A 19835-nucleotide genomic window follows, 5' to 3' on the forward strand; every position below is an offset into this window, starting at 1 on the left:
TTCTAGACTCAATTCGGTCGTAAGTGCCAAATTTCATCCAATTTGGGCAAATATTAGACGTTTGGTGCACAATCAAAGGTAAATCGGACTAAGTTATATATGGGAGCTATATCCAAATCTGAACCAATCTCGATAAAATCTAGCAAATGTATTTCTGAGCTGTATTTGATATATTTCCCCAAATATTGTTGTTACAGAGTGCATATTACGGCTGTGGAGGACAAAAATAACAAATCGGATGAACAATATATATGGGAGCTATAGCTATATCTGAACAGATTTCGATCAAATTTGGCATACTTATCTTCAGGCCTAATCTGGGTGTATATGCAAAATTCCATACAATCCGGGCTGATATTACACGTTTGGTGCACAATAAAAGGTAAATCGGACGAAGATATATATGGGAGCTATATCTAAATTTTGACCGATTATCTCCAATAGGGTTCGTCCTTGGGCCCAACAAATGATCTATGCAAAATTTCATCTGGATCGGGCAATAAATGCGACCTGTAGTTTGTTTACAAAAATACATGGACAGACGGACGGACGGACGGACATGCATAAATCGACTCAGAATGTGATTCTATGCAGATCATCAAAAGGAACTATGGGTCTATCTCGTTTCCTTTTGCCTGTTACAAACAAATGCACAAAGATATAACACCCTGACCACCTTGTGGTGTAGGGTATAAGCATTAGTCTTCTCTCTCTCTCATTTGATATTAAAAAAATTTCGATCAAAGTATGTTCGAGTTGATCGCCAGTTGCTTCTAACTATATTTTCGATTTCATTTCGATCATAATTATTTCCATATCGAACTCTAGAGTTGGTCCCTGATTTTCACTACTGGCTGGAACTTCTTGTTATTGCGCTTTGATATGGCCTATGAGTGGAATGCAGTATATGAAAGATCCAAATAGCATCTGCTGAGTATTTTAAAAATTTGAGAGCAGCAAATACTTGGCTATTTCTACACACATACCTTGTACGTGAGTGTGTGTGTATGTGTGAGTTAAATTGTTATTTTTTTTCACTTTTTTCTGTTTTGCTTTGCCATTGTTATTGCCTGCATACTATGCATACCTACACACATACATACATATGTATGCACATTAGCAGAGCGTATTGTATTGTGGTGCTGTTACTGTTGCTGTTTTGCCCACCATTCTCATCATCCCTCGGACTCACAGCTACTCGCTTCGAGTCTACTGTTTGGCTGTTGTGTAGCGCTTACGTTTTTTCTCTGTTTTGTTCAATAAAAGATCATTTGGCAACGCTGAAACCCATCAGTCGATATTTAGACGTTGACGTGTTCATATCATCCGGTCTTAATAACTGTGTCGTTTTATTTATTGTTTTGGCCCGAAAAACTGTCGCAAATTGTAGCTGCGCTAAGTTTTGTGCTTTGATGTGAAGCCAGCCTAAAAAAAAAGTGAAACACAAACCAAAGAAAAATACCTCTAGAAATTTCTGTGATCAAATTAAAAAGGTTTTTTCAAAGCCAACAAATCGTAATAAAATTAAAAAAAGACAAGAAAAATAAATAACAAAAACACACTTCCACTATGCCACCCACCGGTACTCCCAACGACGAAGTCGATCGCCACCACTCCCACCGTGAATACAAAAGTCGTGTCAACGGAAATAGTGCCCAAATAGCCGAGGCGTCCGGGGACGAAGATGATACCTTCACAGAAGTTCGCAAACAAACAAGGTAGGTAGGAAGGAGGGCAATTCATCAACGACTGGTGGTACTGTTGCTTTGTAACAGCTGGTTGCTTTTTATACCCTCCACCATTCTATGGAGGGTATATTATTAACTTTGTCATTCCGTTTGTAACTAATCGAAATACTCATGTAAGGCCCAACAAAGTATTTATATTCTTGATCAGCGTAAAATTCTATGTCGATTTAGCGATGTCCGTATGTCTGTTTTAATCACGCTATCTTTCAAACGAATCGAGATAGAAGACTACAATTTTGCAGACATGGTGAAGTCATGGATACTACATCCTAAGACAGAAAATTGTCTATGCAGGTCCAGGGCTTCGTATAGCCCCCATATAACGGCACCTCCCCATATTCGGTATTTTGATGATTTTAGCGACATTATTCACCGGAATTGCTTCAAATTTGGTATTTGAGGTTCCAAAGGGATACTACATCCTAAGACAGAAAATTCTCTATGCAGGTTTACGTCTTCATATAGCCCCCATATAACGGTACCTCCCGATATTCGGTATGATTTTAGCGACATTGCTCACCGGAGCAGTCTCAAATAACATATTTAGTGTTCGTAATGGGAACTACAGTCTATGACAGGAAATTGTCTATGAAGGTCCAGGTCATCGTATCGGAACCATATATAAGTACCTCTAGCTTCCGAACGAATTGAAGTAGATTGATAAAATTTTTCTTAAATGTATGTTATATATGCAGAACTTTTGGTATTGAAAATGGGCCATGTAGGTCCACGTTTTAGCATAGCCCCCATATAAGGGCACCTCCCGATATTCGGTATTTTTATGATTTTAGCGACAATATTCACCGGAATAGTTTCAAATTTGGTATTTGAAGTTCGTAATGGATACTACAGCCTAAGGCGGAAAATTGTCTGTGCAGGTCCACATCTTCGTAGAGCTCCCATATAACGGTACCTCCTGATATTCGGTATTTTAATGATTTTATGGACATTTTTTCGCCAGAATTGTTTCAAATTTGGTATTTGAAGTTCGCAATGGATACTACAGCCTAAGACAGAAAATTGTCTGTGCAGGTCCACCTCTTCGTAAAGCCTCCATATAACTGTACCTCCCGATATTCGGAACATTGATGATTTTAGCAACATTATTCACCGGATTTTTTTTCGAGTTTCGTATTTGAATATTTTAATGGCTTATGACAAAATTTGCCTATGAATGTCCACGTCGTCGTATAGACCCCAATATAACGGCTGTATTGGTTTTTTTTAAGATTTTAACAGAATTTTTAACGGATTTAATTTTTTTTCGTTCCAAATGGTGGAGGGTATTCAAAGTTCGGCCCGGCGGAACATATTGCTTTTTAACTTGTTTTGGTTCTTTTTTTAATTTTAATGAATCAAAATAAAAAAACGTTGTAAATAGCATCAAATTTTTGAATAAGTTGACATTTGTTCGAATTGGTCACCTCTGGCACGAATTATGGTCTTCAAACGGCCAATGAAACACGCTACCCGAATGTTGCTCTGCGGTATTTTGGCCCATTCCCGGCGAAGCGCTAAAGTGATCGACACTTTGGTATTTTTTAGTGCCAACCTTGCTTTCCGAAATACTCCAGACACAATAGTCCAACGGATTGGTATCCGGAGATTTTGGTGGCCTATGTGCGCTGGAAATGAAGCGAGGAACCTCATTTTGAAACCATTCTTGGGTGACGGGTGCTGAGTGCGATGGTGTTGAGTCCTGTTGGAATGTCCAAGGTCTGCGGCCAAAATGTTTGCGTGCCCAAGGCTTTAATACACCCTCCAGAATATTTTCGCTATAATTTATTTTGATGAAACGTGTATTAGTTCGAGTGGAGAGCGACCATCGGCTGTTATGGCGGCCCATACCATCACCATGGTCGGCGCTTGAGTTCCGGTGGCCAACCGAAGGTGTACATTTTCAGCTGACCTCTTTGGCCAGTAAACAGATCATTTTTTTTTTTGTTTGTTTACAAACAGCTGGACAACGAATGTTTTTTCATCGGAGACGGAGAAAACCAAATTCGGCAGTTCACCACTGCGATGCAACTATTCTCTATTTTCTTTCTGTGGCGGTGTAATTTCTTGCACTTTTTGGAATTTCAATGGCTTTACCATGAGTTCATTTTTCAATATTTGCCGAATGGAATATTGCGATATGTTCAGCTCAGGAGTCATTTTTCGGGCATTTCGACGCGGGTTCCGAGCGACAAGTCGCTTCTTTATTTTTCGAACCATTTCTGCGGATGTTGCTGTTTTCTTCCGGCCACTTCCTTGACGTTTACCGGCTACGCTACCAGTATCACGGTAACGAGCGATGGTACGAGACACAAAAGATTTATTCACATTTAAATGCTGCAGTGCTCTAAAAATAGTTGGTTTTCCAGCCAAATATAAGGAAGCCACACCATCACGCTTGAATTCCATCACGAATAAAATTTTCTCTGGAAAATTCTCACGCTCATGATTTTGTACGCTTGTAAACAATATAATGAGCTGTCACTGGAATAATTTTAACAGCTGTCGGACGAGTGGCTTAGAAATAACAGCAGTCCGAAGTTGATTGCAGTTTTTTCATCTCACCCAAAACAACCTTTTTTTTATCACAAACCTACCACTAACAGGGATTCAAGTACAAAATTTCAAAAATCTGACTTCATCCGTTCAACCTAATCTTTATCTTTCAAAACAATTGTAAAAATAGTACTTTCTCGAATGTTCTGGAACAGAGAAAAAATTAGTCAAATTTTCAATTATTTTCATTCTCCCTGACATTGATATTGACTCTGCTCCTTCACCTTCTCACGCTGTGGATCACCGAGTCTATCAATTACCAATTAATCAAATTTGCTAGCGGCAGTCCACATTGCCAATGTTCTTATCGCCACATATTTCATTGTCACCTTAAATCGAAAGCCGTTAAGTTCAAATACAAAACAAATCGATGGGCGACTTCTTCTTATCGCAACAAAATAATTAAAATGTTTTCAAATATATTAACAGGGTCACGACGTTGCGTTTTAACGGCATGACGTCTGTATGGATTTCTTTCTTCACTTCAATTAAACTCGGTTTCCTAAGCTGAGGATAGATAATGCATTTGAAAACCCACAGAAGTGGCATTGAATTGGTTTAATTTTCAGAACCCAGAAAATAGACTTCTTCAACTAAGAGATCTTCAAAAGGTACCTTTCAGAAAGAGGACATCTGGAAGTCTTCTATACGCACATAGATTATATTCTAAAGGAAATTTTTAAAAATATTAACAAAACGCTTTTGTTGGCAAGTTTAAAATTTTGCGGTACAGTGTTGGCTTGCTTGTTCGGGATACCAAAGTTTTTTGTTGTTGCAAAATGGTCAGGCTTGATCCCTTTATTGTTGTTTTTAAAAAAACAACGTTTTTTTATTAGTGGAGAACGATGGTAATGTTTACCAAGGGATAAGGCAGGGAATACCTAGGTTTCGGAAAGAGCCACCAATCCTATTCAGTTCACTTATTTTTTGTCTAGGATATTCTCCCCAGAAGTTATTTTAAAAATAACTTCTATGACAAAAAACATTTTTTTTGCCGAAGTGACGAGATCGTAAGCTCAATAGAAGAGGAACCCAAGAATTAAATAAAACTAAAATTCTTTTGGAAAAAAATCTAAAACAAGTAAAAAAGCTGTAAGTTTGGCCGGGTCGAACTTTTAATACCCTCCACCATTTGGAAAAATTTGACAAATTCCAAAAAAAAAAAAAAAATAATAAAAAAGCATCTGTTAAAAATTCTGTTAAAATCTTAAAAATACCGAATGCCTATACGACGACGTGGACCTGCATAGACAACTTTCGTCATAAGCCATTAAAATATTCAAATACGAAACTCGAAAAAAATCCGGTAGTAATGTTGCTAAAATCATCAATGTTCCGAATATCGGGAGGTACAGTTATATGGAGGCTTTACGAAGAGGTGGACCTGCACAGACAATTTTCTGTCTTAGGCTGTAGTATCCATTGCGAACTTCAAATACCAAATTTGAAACAATTCTGGCGAAAAAATGTCCATAAAATCATTAAAATACCGAATATCAGGAGGTACCGTTATATGGGGGCTATACGAAGACGTGGACCTGCACAGACAATTTTCTGGCATGGGCTGAAGTATCCATTACGAACTTCAAATGCGAAATTTGAAACAATCCCGGTAATTAATGTCGTTAAAATCATCAAAATACCGAATATCGGGGGGTACGGTATATGGGGGCTATACGAAGACGTGGACCTACATGGCCCATTTTCTGTTTTATGCTGCAGCATCTATTACGAACTTTAAATGCCAACTTTGAAACAATTCCGGTGAATAATGTCGCTAAAATCATCAAAATACCGAATATCGGAAGCTACCGTTATATGGGAGCTATACAAAGACATGGACCTGGACGGACAATTTTCTGTCTTAGGCTGTAGTATCCATTTCGAACTTCAAATACTAAAGTCATCAAAATATCGAATATTGGGAGGTACCGTTATATGGGGGCTATATGATAACTTGGACCTACATGGCCCATTTACGAACTTAACCTGCCTACTGGCAAAATATACATGTGTGCAAAATTTTAGCCTTCTATCTCAATTTGTTCGAAAGATAGCGTGATTACAGCAGACAGACAGACAGACAGACGGACATGGCTAAATCGTCTTAGAATTTTACGCTGATCAAGAATATATATACTTTGTTGGGTCTGACATGAGTATTTCGAGGAGTTACAAACGGAATGACAAAATTAATATACCCTCCATAGTATGGTGGAGGGATGATCAAAATTTAGATGAGCTCTAGAGTTGTGGATAGTAAAAAATGACATAGTAGGTGGTGAACCCTATTTTTCCAACATCATTCTTCATTATCAGTGGGATGAGAAATTTTTAAAACCTTAGGTCTATTTGTATATGGTAATCCATTGTAAGTGATTTATTTCATACAAATTTCATCACATGTTGATATCTCTCATCGGTGGCAATTTTTTTATTTTTGTTTTTATTTTTGCAATTTTGCGGCATTATTTTTTACTGTGTTTTCCTTTTGACTCATTTCAAGCGATTTTCTTCTGTTTCATTTACATTTGTTTTCCTCGTGTGAAATATTTATTTTAGACAACAACGTCGTCACATTTTGGCCCAAGACCAAATGTTTACAATTTTTTTTTTCTGCTTTTCGGCTTTTTTTCGCGAAAAAAACGTGCTGGGTATTATTACTTAAACATATAGCATTTTGAAAAAAATACACATTCATTATAGCCACATATGACTGTACAGGGTGAAATAAAAAAAACTGCAATCAACTTCAGACTGCTGTCATTTCCAAGCCACTCATCCGACAGCTGTTAAAATTATTCCAGTGACAGCTCATCATATTGTTTACAAGCGTACCAAAGCATTTTGGTGAGAATTTTCCAGAAAAAAAGTTATTCGTGATGGAATTCAAGCGTGATAGTGTGATTTCTTTACAATTGCCTAGAAAAAAACCACAAGTGGCTATCGTTAGAGCACTCCAGCATTTAAATGTGAATAAATCTTTTGTGTCTCGTACCATCGCTCGTTACCGTTGTACAGGGTTGCCCATATTCGACGGACCTTTGGGCCCATTCCAAGCGACGAGGATTGTCCGCAGGCAACATTCTTTGCGTCAATTGAATTTTGTACGGGAACAAATGCAAATCAATGCGAATAATCCGTTGTAAAGTGGACCGAGCCATGCCCAACTGCTGAGAACGGCGTTTTTGGGATGTTCTTGGGGACCTCTTAACACTGGCTCGTACGGCAGCGATATTCTCGACTTTTATATGGCCTCTTCGGATTAGAAAGAGCCTTACCAGTCGAAAATTTTTCGTATAAACGCTTAATAGTGTTCTTAGAAAACAGCAACATCAGCAGAAATGGTTCGAAAAGTAAAGAAGCGACTTGATCGAAATCCGCGTTGCAGTGGCCGAAAAATGACTCGTGAGCTGAACATATCTCAATATTCCATTCGGCAAATATTGAAAAATGAGCTCGGGGTAAAGCCATTGAAATTCCAAAAAGTGCAAACACATACACCGCATCAGAAAGAAAATAGACTCACAATAGCTAAAGAGTTGCTTCGCTTTGCCGAAAGTGGTGATCTGCCGAATTTGGTTTTCTCCGCACCGATGAGAAAACATTTGTTGTCCAGCAGTTTGTAAACAAAAAATTCGATATCAGTTCCGACATATTTTGCTTTCATTTAATAAAACTGAAAAAAAATGTAAAAGGCGTGGCGTCTGACTTTGTTGCCATTTGTTTTATACCCTCCACCTTGGAAAGGAGGATATATTAACTTTATCATTCCGTTTGTAAAATCCTTAAATATTCGTCTTAGACCTCATAAAGTATATATATATTCACAATCACCATTAAATTCTAAGACGATTTAACGATGTCCGTCTGTCTGTTGAAATCACGATACAGCCCACATTATTTGACGTAGAGCGCCAAAATTTAGCAGAGCAATTTGCATTGTGTCTAGGATGATTGGTATTGAAAATGAGGTATATCGGTCCACGTTCTGATATAGTCCCCATATAACGGTACCTCCCGATATTCGGAATTTTAATGATTTTTGCCACATTTTTCCACGGATTTGTCTGAAATTTGGTATTTGTTGGTCATAATGGGTTCCAGCTCCGATGGCGGAACATTGTGTGTATGGGTCCATGATTTGGTATAGCCCCCATATAACGGTACCTCCCGATATTCAGTATTTTAATGGTTTTTGCCACATTTTTTCACTGATTTGTCTAAAAATTGGTATTTGTGGGTCATAATGGGTCCTAGTTCGTGTGGCGAAACATTTTAATCATAGGTCCACGTTTTGGTATAGCACCCATATAACGGTACCTCCCGATATTCGGTATTTTAATGATTTTTTGCCAAATTTTTTCACGGATTTGTCTGAAAATTGGTATTTGTTGGTCATAATGGCTTCCAGCTCCGGTGGCGAAACATTGCATGCATGGGTCCATGATTTGATATAGTCTCCATATAACGGTACCTCCCGATATTCGGTATTTTGATGGTTTTTGCCACATTTGTTCACTGATTTGTCTAAAAATTGGTATTTGTTGGTCATAATGGGTCCTAGTTCGTGTGGCGAAACATTGTAATTATAGGACCACGTTTTGGTGTAGCCCCCATATAACGGTACCTCCCGATATTCGGCATTTTAATGGTTTTTGCCATATTTCTTCTAATGTTTCTTTTACCCTAAGTTGGAGGGTATTAAAAGTTTGGCCCGGCCGAACTTAATGTTTTTTATCTCACTCTGTATGTTAAACCAGTCGAGAGAGTTTAGTTTAGTGCCGTGATGCTTTTTTAACGAATAGAGATAACATTTTAAAATTTTATAAGGCCATAGAAATTGGGAAATATGTCAGACATAAGCTGTGGTCTCGGAGAGGCGTTCTTCAGTGAACCAATAGAAGCAAATGGTACTAAATATATATGTACATGAAAGCTGTGCATGTGAAAACTGTACATTTCGAAACCGCTGCCTTAAAGTATACGAAAAGTACAAAATGGCACTAAACTCGATATATTGAGTAGAAAATGAAACTTCTTTCGAAAGTTATGAATTTAGAGAGGACCAATGTGATTCGACTTCGAGTGACTACTTTCGCTTTCATTTTTATTGCATACTATATAATTTATTTACCGACATTTTTAAAAATATTTACATCAACTATAAAATAGCTGATTTTCATCCAGCGGATAATAGTGGATAATACTTACGAGAATATTTCCCAGTAGGGATTTACAATAACTCTCTCAATAACTCAGCACTCTCTTTTACTGGACAAACATTCTGAAATAATTTTGGAATTACTTCTGAAATGTTTGTACAAATTATTAGATTTCCGTACACACCTATTGTCATATCTATGAGACATACTAAGGGTTTATGATCGATATACATATATATATTATCTGTCGCATGGTCAATAGTTGTTATCATCTGTCTAATTAATGGACCGTCGACAAAAATGCCAGCCAATGTTTCTGTTTATAATGAAAATTATAAATAAATAAATCTAAATATAGAATGCAAAATATCAACAACAATAAATAGAAAAGTGAAAAGTCGCATTTATATTTTTGCCATAAAATAAATTTTATTTACGTCAGAATAGTTTTGTTGTTGTTGTAAAATTTCGTTGGGGGTCCAAACGCTTGTGTGTATTTACCTTCAAATATATAATTTTTTTCATACATATATAAAGAATATATACAATGTTTAAATTTAATCAATAGTTTGACTACCGTGGAGGGATAGATGCACTGGGAAGCCAGCACTTTATATCTACATGTATACAGGGTGAGGTGAAAAACTGCAACCATAGACAAACGCCATAATTTTTAAAATTTTTTAAATTTTATTGAATGAAAACAAGAAATGTCGGAAATAGCATCTAGTCACCTTTGGTATGAATTGTGGCAAACGGCCAATGATACCGTCACACGCTGTCCAAATGTTGTTCTGCGGTATTTTGGCCCATTCCCGGCGGAGCGCTTGCTTGAGGTGATCGACACTTTGGTATTTTTTAGTGCCAACCTTGCTTTCCAAAATACTCCAGACACAATAGTCCAATGGATTGGTATCCGAAGATTTTGGTGGCCATTGTGCGCTGGAAATGAAGCGAGGAACCTCATTTTATAACCATTCTTGAGTGGTGTATGCTGCGTGTTTAGTCCTGTTGGAATGTCCAAGGTCTGCGGCCAAAATGTTTGCGGGCCAAAAGCTTTAATACACCATCCAGAATATTTTCGAGATAATATTCAGCATTTATGCTGATGCCACAGTCGATTAATACGAGCGGAGAGCGCCCATAGGCTGATGTGGCGGCGCACACCATCGCCATGGCCGCCGCTTGAGTTCTTGTGACTAACCGAAGGTACACATTTTCAGATGACTTCTTTGACAAGTAAACACGATAATTTTGTTTTTTTGCAAACTGCTGGACAACGAATATTTTCTCATCGGAGAAAACCAAATTCGGCAGATCACAACTTTCGGCCAAGCGAAGCAACTCTTTAGCTCTTTTGAGTCTATTTATACCCTACACCACACGGTGGTCAGGGTATCATGTCTTTGTGCATTTGTTTGTAATAGACAAAAAGAAACGAGATAGACCCATAGTTCCTTTTGATGATCTGCATAGAATCACATTCTGAGTCGATTTATGTATGTCCGTCCGTCCGTCCTCCCGTCTGTCCGTCTGTCCATGTATTTTTGTAAACAAAGTACAGTTCGTATTTATTGCCTTATCCAGATGAAATTTTGCATAAATCATTTATTTGGCCCAAGGACGAACCCTATTTAAATTGGAGATAATCGGTCAAAATTTAGATATAGCTCCCATATATATCTTCGTCCGATTTGTTTTTTATTGTGCACCAAACGTGTAATATCAGTCCGAATACTATGGAATTTTGCACGTACGATCAGATTGGACCTTAAAGTAAGTATGCCAAATTTGATCGAAATCGGTTCAGATATAGCTATAGCTCCCATATATATTATTCATCCGATTTGTTATTTTTGTCCTCCGAAGCCGTAATATACACTCTGTAGCAACAATATTTGGGGAAATTTATCAAATACAGCTCAGAAATACATTTGCTAAATTTTATCGAGATCGGTTGAGATTTGGATATAGCTCCCATATATAACTTCGTCCGATTTACCTTTGATTGTGCACCAAATGTCTAATATTTGCCCAAATTGGATGAAATTTGGCACCTACGACCGAATTTAGTCTAGAAGGTAGTATGCCAAATTTGGTGAAGATCGGTTCAGATATAGCTATAGCTCCCATATATACTATTCATCCGATTTGTTATATTTGCTACCCACAGCCGTAATATGCACTCCGTAACAACGATATTCAGGTACAGCTCAGAAATATCTTTGACTGTATTTGAGATCGGTTCCGATTTGGATATAGCTCCCATATATATTTTAATCCGATTTCAAATTAATTGTGTACAAGTCCGAATTTAAAAATACAAATGCTTTGGCATATTTAGTTCTTTGAACTTTAAATTATAACTATAATCATAGCGTGTATGATTGAATTCTCCCATAAAAACTTTTAATTGTTATGCGCAGCTCTACTAAATTAGCAAAGTGGTGTAGGGTATCATAAAGTCGGCCCCGCCCGACTTTAAGACTTTCTTTACTGGTTTTTTTTTTTGAAAATTGCGAAATTCGTTCCAAATGGTTGGGGGTACTTAAAGATCGGCCGAGACGAACTTACGGTTTTTTACTTGTTTTTTGAAATTTTCGAACTTTTGTGGGAGAGGTACCAGGAATATATTGTATTTTTACTTCTCCTATTTACCATCTATATAACAGTAATATATAAATAAGAATTTTTTGCAAATTCACCCATCCATCATTTTTCGATAAACACTTGCGTTTTCTAAAAAAAAAAACAATTTCACTTTCATTAAAGTATGACAGAGTCCAAGTGCAAATTCTTGAGAATGATAATAAAAATAAACAGAAAATGAGTACAAACAAAAAAATCGCCAAATAAATGCAAAGCCCACAAAAAACAGACGTCTCATTATAGAAAAGGGGGTGTGTCGCATGTGAATGAATGTATATTTGTTTCTATATTTTTTCTTGCTGACATAAAATTAAGGTTTATCGAACGACAGTCTGACTAATTTACTGGTAATCATGATGTATGGCTATATCAATTGTTATTATAATAGAGACTGATGTGAGGGGAGGCGCAAGGGAATATTATTTGAAGATAACAACAATGTACGTTATACCAACCTATCAAACAAACTATTAGCATTTGGTTCCAAAAAGTCACAAATTACATTTTTATCAGACATTATTTTGGGTTTATTAGTCTCTTTATGACAGTAATTTAGGCTCCTGTTTTATATTTGAATAATATATGCATGAGATCTTGGAATTATAACCCCTTAATAATACCTTTGATATTTAGGGTCTTTCGTGTTCCCCATAAAATAGGAGTATAATTACTTAATTGTATTTTAATCAGTTTTAATATTTTTTTTATACAATTCACCCATTATTTTCAAGTGCATGGGGTTGTCCCCCATCTTATCTTATCGCGGCAATGAAAAATGTCGCACTTTTGAACAATTTTAAAAGTCATCAATAAAAAAAGTAGATCAATTACTCTTTGGTTATCAAAGAAACAAGATAATGCAGTGAAAGATCTGAGTCATTCAGACACGGTCTAATATTAAGTATTCGTTGAGAACAAGAGTAGCTTAACTTAAAAATGGCAAAAAGAAAACAAATAAAATAAATAAATATTAGTCGGTTTTCCTAAAAAAAAATTCTTGAAAAGTCCTCAATTATTGGAATGGTAATTATTGAAAACAAAACTCGATTATTACGCTCGAATATACTCAAACATAGCTCAAAAATAATAATCCGGGATTGATAGGCTGTCAATAATTGAAAAAAATCCTACGATACAAACTGCAACAAAGTCAAACGCCATATTTTTTACATTTTTTTTTTTAAATTTTATTGAAAATTTATTTAAGAATAAGTTTAGATTTGTTCGAATTGGTCACCTTTGGCACGAATTATGACCTTCAAACGCCCAATGAAACCGTCACACGCTGCCCGAATATTGCTCTGCGGTATTTTGGCCCATTCCCGGCGAAGCGCATGCTTGAGGTGATCAACACTTTGGTATGTTTTAGTGGCAACCTTGCTTTGCAAAAAAAAACTCCAGACACAATAGTCCAACGGATTGGCATTTTGTTTTTTTTGATTTTGGTGGCCATTATGCGCTGGAAATGAAACGAGGAACCTCATTTTGTAACCATTCTTGGATGGTGAGTGCTGAGAGCGATGGTTCTGAGTCCTGTTGGAATGTCCAAGGTCTGTGGCCAAAATGTTTGCGTACCCAAGGCCAGAATATTTTCGCTATTATATTCGGCATTTATTCTGATGCCACGGTCGATTAATACGAGCGGAGAGTGACCATCGGCTGTTAGGGTGGCCCACACCTTCACCATGGCCGACGTTCTGGTGGCCCACCGAAGGTGCACATTTTCAGCTGAAGTCTTTGGGAAGTAAACACGATCATTTTGTTTGTTTACAAACTGCTGGACAACAAATGTTTTCTCATCGGAGAAAACCAAATTCGGCAGTTTACCACTTTCGGCCAAGCGAAGCAACTCTTTAGCTCTTTTGAGTCTATTTTCTTTTTGTTGCGGTGTAAGTTCGTGCACTTTTTGGAATTTCAACGTCGCTACCACGAGCTCATTTTTCAATATTTGCCGAATGGAATATTGCGAAATGTTCAGTTCACGAGCCATTTTTATACCCTCCACCTTGGAAAGGAGGGTATATTAACTTTGTCATTCCGTTTGTAACATCCTTAATTATTCGTCGTAGACCACATAAAGTATATATATTCATAATCAGCATACAATTCTAAGTCGATTTAACGATTTAACGATGTCCGTTTGTCTGTCCGTCTGTCTGTTGAAATCACGATACAGCCCACATTATTTGACGTAGAGCGCCAAAATTTAGCAGAGCAATTTGTATTGTGTCTAGGATGGTTGGTATTGAAAATAAGATATATCGGTCCACGTTCTGGTATAGTCCCCATATAACGGTACCTCCCGATATTCGGTATTTTGATGATTTATGCCACATTATTTAACGGATTTGTCTGAAAATTGGTATTTGTAGGTCATAATGGGTTCCAGCTCCGGTGGAGAAACATTGCATGTATGGGTCCACGCTTTGGTATAGCCCCATATAAAGGTACTTCCCGATATTCGGTATTTTGATTATGTTTGGCACATTTTTCCATGAATATGTCTGAAAATTGGTACTTGTAGGTCATAATGGGTGCTAGTTCGTGTGGCGAAACATTGTGTGTATAGGTCAACGTTTGGGTATAGTCCCCATATAACGGTACCTCCTGATATTCGGTATTTTGATGATTTTTGGCACATTTTTCCATGAATATGTCTAAAAATTGGTATATGTGGGTCATAATGGGCTTTAATGTTTCCCTTACCCTAGGGTGGAGGGTATTAAAAGTTTGGCCCGGCCGAACTTAATGTTTTTTTACTTGTTGTTTATAAAAATGAGAAAAAAATGTCCGTTTGTCTTAAAATTTCAAACATTACGTCATCATTTTTTAATTTCTTAAAGTTAGCCTCTTTATGCACTCAACGTGAATTGTTTACAACTATACATACGTATGTATTGCAATCAAATATGGCCACTTTTTAATGGTACCGCCGCTCTACGTTAGTGCATTAAAATGAAAAAAACAATAGCGTTGAAAACTGATTGCAATTATCTATGCTTAACTTTTTCTACGAAAATATTTTATTATCGGCCATAAACAACTACATATGTACGTGCATACACACATACATACAAAACAAAAGAAGCACAACATCAATTACAGAGAGCTGCGGCAATGCAATTGCAACGTAAAATTCCATCAACTTGACAGCAGTGGTGACGATTCTCTTTTTGACTCCATTTCATATTGAAGCAATTGCTTCATAGCTTTTCAACCGCAAAACAATTATCTGGAGTTTCTATCCGAACGCAGTTTTTAGTTGTAGTTTCATTTTTTTTTTTTTTGGAGTATCATTGATTTTTTTTTCTTCTAAAAAATTGTTTTTAAATGCGTTTCACTTTTAGGTGGAACTAAACTGTTTATCGTTGCAACAATAGCTCGTGTTGTTTTGGAAGCGAAGCGGAAATGACAAAAACAAAATTTAATTGACAAATGAAAAAAACACTAAACAATTTTGTTGGAAACGAAGAAAGGTATAAAATAAGAAATAACACATTCGAAGTGGCTAAATTACGCTGATGAATTTTTTAAACAAATAAGTTTCTGAATAGAAATAAATGCTTTCAATATTCATAATTATGATACTGATGGGCTCTCAAAAAAAAAAAAAAAAACATTTTTTAGGTTATTAAAAAATATTTCTATAAATTTTAAAAAATGTTCTTAAAATATAGAAAATTACACCTCTAATGGTCCCAAAAATTGAAAATTAAATAATTAAAGCGCTGGAGTTTAACGAAATATACCACTTGTAGAAGCTGACGTCTCTTAAAACTTTTTTTTTTAAATATCGCGAATATTTGGCTAGTAGGTCTCGAAAAAATATTCTTGAAAGTCTTGGAGAAATATTTGAAGATATCGACAATAATCCCTTTGCCAAGAATTCCTAAAAAAGCCTTTAAAAAATATGACAAAAAAACCATACATATGAAATTTGGAATAGTTGTCACTGATGCGAACTTTAGAGCAACGAAAAGTTTTAAAATGGTACAAAACTTCTAAAATGGTACTTAAAAATTTGTATAAGAATCAAGGGTGGAAAATGTACTAAATGGTACTAAATATAAAACACTTTGCTTTAGGGTGAACGGTTAAAGCTTTAATTTTGAAATTTTGGTGATGAGATCCCTCTTAGTGGTAGGTTTGTATTACAGAGGTGATTTTGGAAATGTGTACTATGTATGTGTATAGGAAAAGTACTAAGTAGTACTAAATGTGGTACAATTAGGTACTAGATGAACAGATGATGTTTGAAATTTGATATTAGGGTCGCTGTTCATGTACCGCCTGGAAATATGGAGGTGGTTTCGGAGACGTGTACTATAATTGTACGAAAAGTACTTAATAGTACTAAATATGTAATTGAGTGAAGGGATAGAGATTGGTTTCGGAGACGTGTACTATAATTGTACGAAAAGTATTTAATAGTACTGTAATTGAGTGCAGGGATAGAGATAAAATTCTAAAAGTTCAATTTGAAGATTGGGCGGTGGGTTGGATAAGTGTCCTGCATTTGCACCTAAAGTACTAAATGGTACTAAATGTGGTATTGGGTGAAGGGATAGGGCTGGGATACTCAAATTTGATATTGAGGTTGCTGTTTGTATCTGTAATTGAATAGTTTGGTTTACGGAATTCCGACCTTTTTGGTAATGGGATCACTGTTATTCTGTGATGAAGATGTGGTCTTGGAAATGTGTAATACAAGTACACGAAAAGTACTAAATAGTACTATGTTTCATGAAATTTGGTATTAGGTGAACAGATAGTGCCTAAAATCTGAAATGTAGTATTAGGGTCGCTGCTAATATATAGCCTGGACATATGGAGGTGGTTTAGGAAATTTGTACTATAATTGTACGAAAAGTACTAAATGGTACTATATCTGGTATTGGGTGAGGGGATAGGACTGGAAGCCTTACATTTTGTATAGATGACACTGTTGGTGTCTGTGGTTAAGATATGGAGGTGGTTTTGGAAATGTGTACTAAGTGTGCGAACTTTACTAAAGGGTACGAAATTTGGAATAATTTGGTTTAGGGCGAACAGATAGTGCCTGAAATCTTAAATTTGGAATTAAGGGTCGCTGTTCATGTGTATCCTGGGTATATGGAGGTGGTTTTGGAAGTGTGCATTATAATGGTACGAAAAGTACTAAATGGTACTAAATTTGGTATTGGTTGAAAGGATAGAGATAAAATTCTGAAAATTTATATTTAGATTACTAATAGTATCTGTGTTTGTGATTTGTCAGAGGTTTGGAAATGCGTCCTATATTTCTGCTCATAGTACTAAATGGTACCAAATTTTGTGTCGGGTATAGCGATATAGAGCTGAAATCCCGAAATTTGTTAATGAGATCTTTGTTGATATTTGAAATTGAGATATGGCGATGATTTTGGAAATGTGTACTAAATTGTACGAAAAGTACTTAATAGTACATAATGTGATAGAGGGTGAAGGAATAAAACTGAAATCGCGAAATTTGATATGGATGTCACTGTTGGTGCCAGTGGTTGAGAGAAGGTCCTAGATTCGGATATGGGTACTAAATTGTACTAATTAGTACTAAATTTGGCATTGGGCGAATTGGAATAGAGCTGAACTCATGAAATTTTATATTGATGCAACTGTTCGTGTCTGTGGTGAAGCTGGTATTAGAAATGAGTGCTATAATTGTTCGAATAGTACTAAGGGGTACTAAATTGGATATTGGGTGAAGGGATAGAACTGAAATGCCGAAATTTGTCACTAGGGCCTCTGCATAATAAATGTTACTAAATTTGTTATTGGGTGAATACATGAAGCTGGAATTCTGAATTTATTTATTGAGGTCACTGTTGGCTTCGAGGATTTACATATGGAGACTTTAAAATAGTTTTGGACAGAAAACATGGATGATGGTTCATTGTGCAATGATTCTACTAATAACCTCCTCGATAAACTTCAAAATGAAAGATTATGAAGACTTTTTGGGATAAATGGTATAATATTTCCTATTTTTCCGAAGATGGGAAAAAACTTGAATATTATATAAAAAAATTAATACGATGTATGAAGATTTGATAAAAAAAACAATTGTCAAACTTTACAAATTGATTTAAAGCCTTTAGACTGTTTTGAAGCTCATGTCTAAATGAGACCACGTCAATTGACTCGCATTGGAAGACAACATTGAAGTATTTATTCGTAAGATACCGGCCGAAATTTGGCGTTTAACATTTGTATGAAATAATCTTCAAAATTGAAATTATATTGAAATCAAGTCAAACATAAATTTTAGACATTTTTTAGAATTGTAGTTTTTTTTTTGAAAAAATTCCCTATCCAAAATTTCGAATCAAATATTAATATTTATTTCAAAATGTTTCTTATCTTAGAAATTCCGATGGCACTATCAAATTACGTAACCGAAATATTGAACGTATGGATCAGGATTTTCTCTATCATTTGGCCTTGGGCAGTGGATCTCACGATTTGGAGGAAATGTTCGGTGATGTTAAGGTGAGTTGAAAAATAGATATTTAGCTAATAAAGCGAATGAGACGATTTTATGGAAAAAATATGTATTAAGTATACAAATATATAATACCGAATGTATGGTGGAACATTTAATCGAAGACCTTGTAGAACATGGACCCAAAAATCGTATGAAAATTATATTTAAACAAAGAAGTAGAAATACCTTATTCGACTATCGTCTACTCGGCGTTTGGTTTCATGCGAGCCAAAAAGTATGCAATGATTAATGTGTTCTTAGTTTCGAACTATTAAAAAAGTATATACAGGAGCTATAACTAAAATAGGGTTCGTCCTTGGGTCTAAGAAATGATTTCATCTCACTTGGACTATAAATGCTTTGTTTACAAAAATACATGGACAGGCGGACGTACGACTCGAAATGTGATTCCATGAATGAATCATCATAAGGAATTGTGGGTCTATTTTGTTCATATCTGCATGTTCCTATCAAATACACAGAGACATAAAACCCTGTACCACAGTGTGGTATGGGGTATAACAATGGATCGAAAAATCGATTTTTCGCCTATTTCACACAAAAACGCTGCATTGAAAATTCACTTTTTAGATAAGCACAAGTAAAGTAAGGACAGTAAGTTTCGCCGGGTTGAACCCATTTGGAAGGAATTTGGAAATTTTCAAAAACAATAAAATCTATTAAAAATTCTGTTAAAATCTTAAAAATACCGAACAGATTCGGTGAATAATATAGCTGAAATCATCAGAATACCTAATATAGGGAGGTATCGTTATATCGGGCCTATACGAAGACCTGGACCAGCATTGACAATTGTCAAATTTTTCAAATACGAAATTTCAAAGAATTTCAGTGAATATTGTGCCTAAAATCGTCAACATACCGAATATTGGGAGATACTGATATATGGTGCCTATACAAAGACGTGGACCTGCAAACACAATTTTCTGTCATAAGCTGTAGTTCCCATTACGACCTCTTAATACGACATTTGAAACAATTCCGCCGAATAATATCGCTAAAATCATCAAAATACCGAATATTGGAGGTATCATTATATGGGGGTTATACTAAGAGGTGAATCTGCACAGACAATATTCTGTCTTAGGCTGTAGCATCCATTGCGAACTTCAAATTACAAAATTGAAACAATTCCGGTGAATTATGTCGCTAAAATCATAAAAGTACCGAATATCGGCAGGTACTGTTATATGGGGG

At 36.0% G+C, this 19835-nt stretch overlaps 1 protein-coding gene across 1 annotated transcript in view; it reads left to right on the forward strand.

Moving 5' to 3' along the window:
* Positions 1-1318: 1318 nt before the first annotated feature.
* LOC131800580 (uridine phosphorylase 1-like) overlaps positions 1319-19835 on the forward strand; it is a 30423-nt gene continuing 11906 nt past the window's right edge. Inside the window, exons 1-2 of the mRNA XM_059129620.1 lie at positions 1319-1718; positions 18499-18622. Coding sequence (XP_058985603.1) covers positions 1570-1718; positions 18499-18622 — 273 coding nt within the window. The 5' untranslated portion in view covers positions 1319-1569. The remainder of the gene's footprint in view (positions 1719-18498; positions 18623-19835) is intronic.

The sequence above is a fragment of the Musca domestica genome, unplaced genomic scaffold (genome assembly GCF_030504385.1).
Source record: "Musca domestica strain aabys unplaced genomic scaffold, Musca_domestica.polishedcontigs.V.1.1 63, whole genome shotgun sequence".
NCBI classification, from domain to species: domain Eukaryota; kingdom Metazoa; phylum Arthropoda; class Insecta; order Diptera; family Muscidae; genus Musca; species Musca domestica.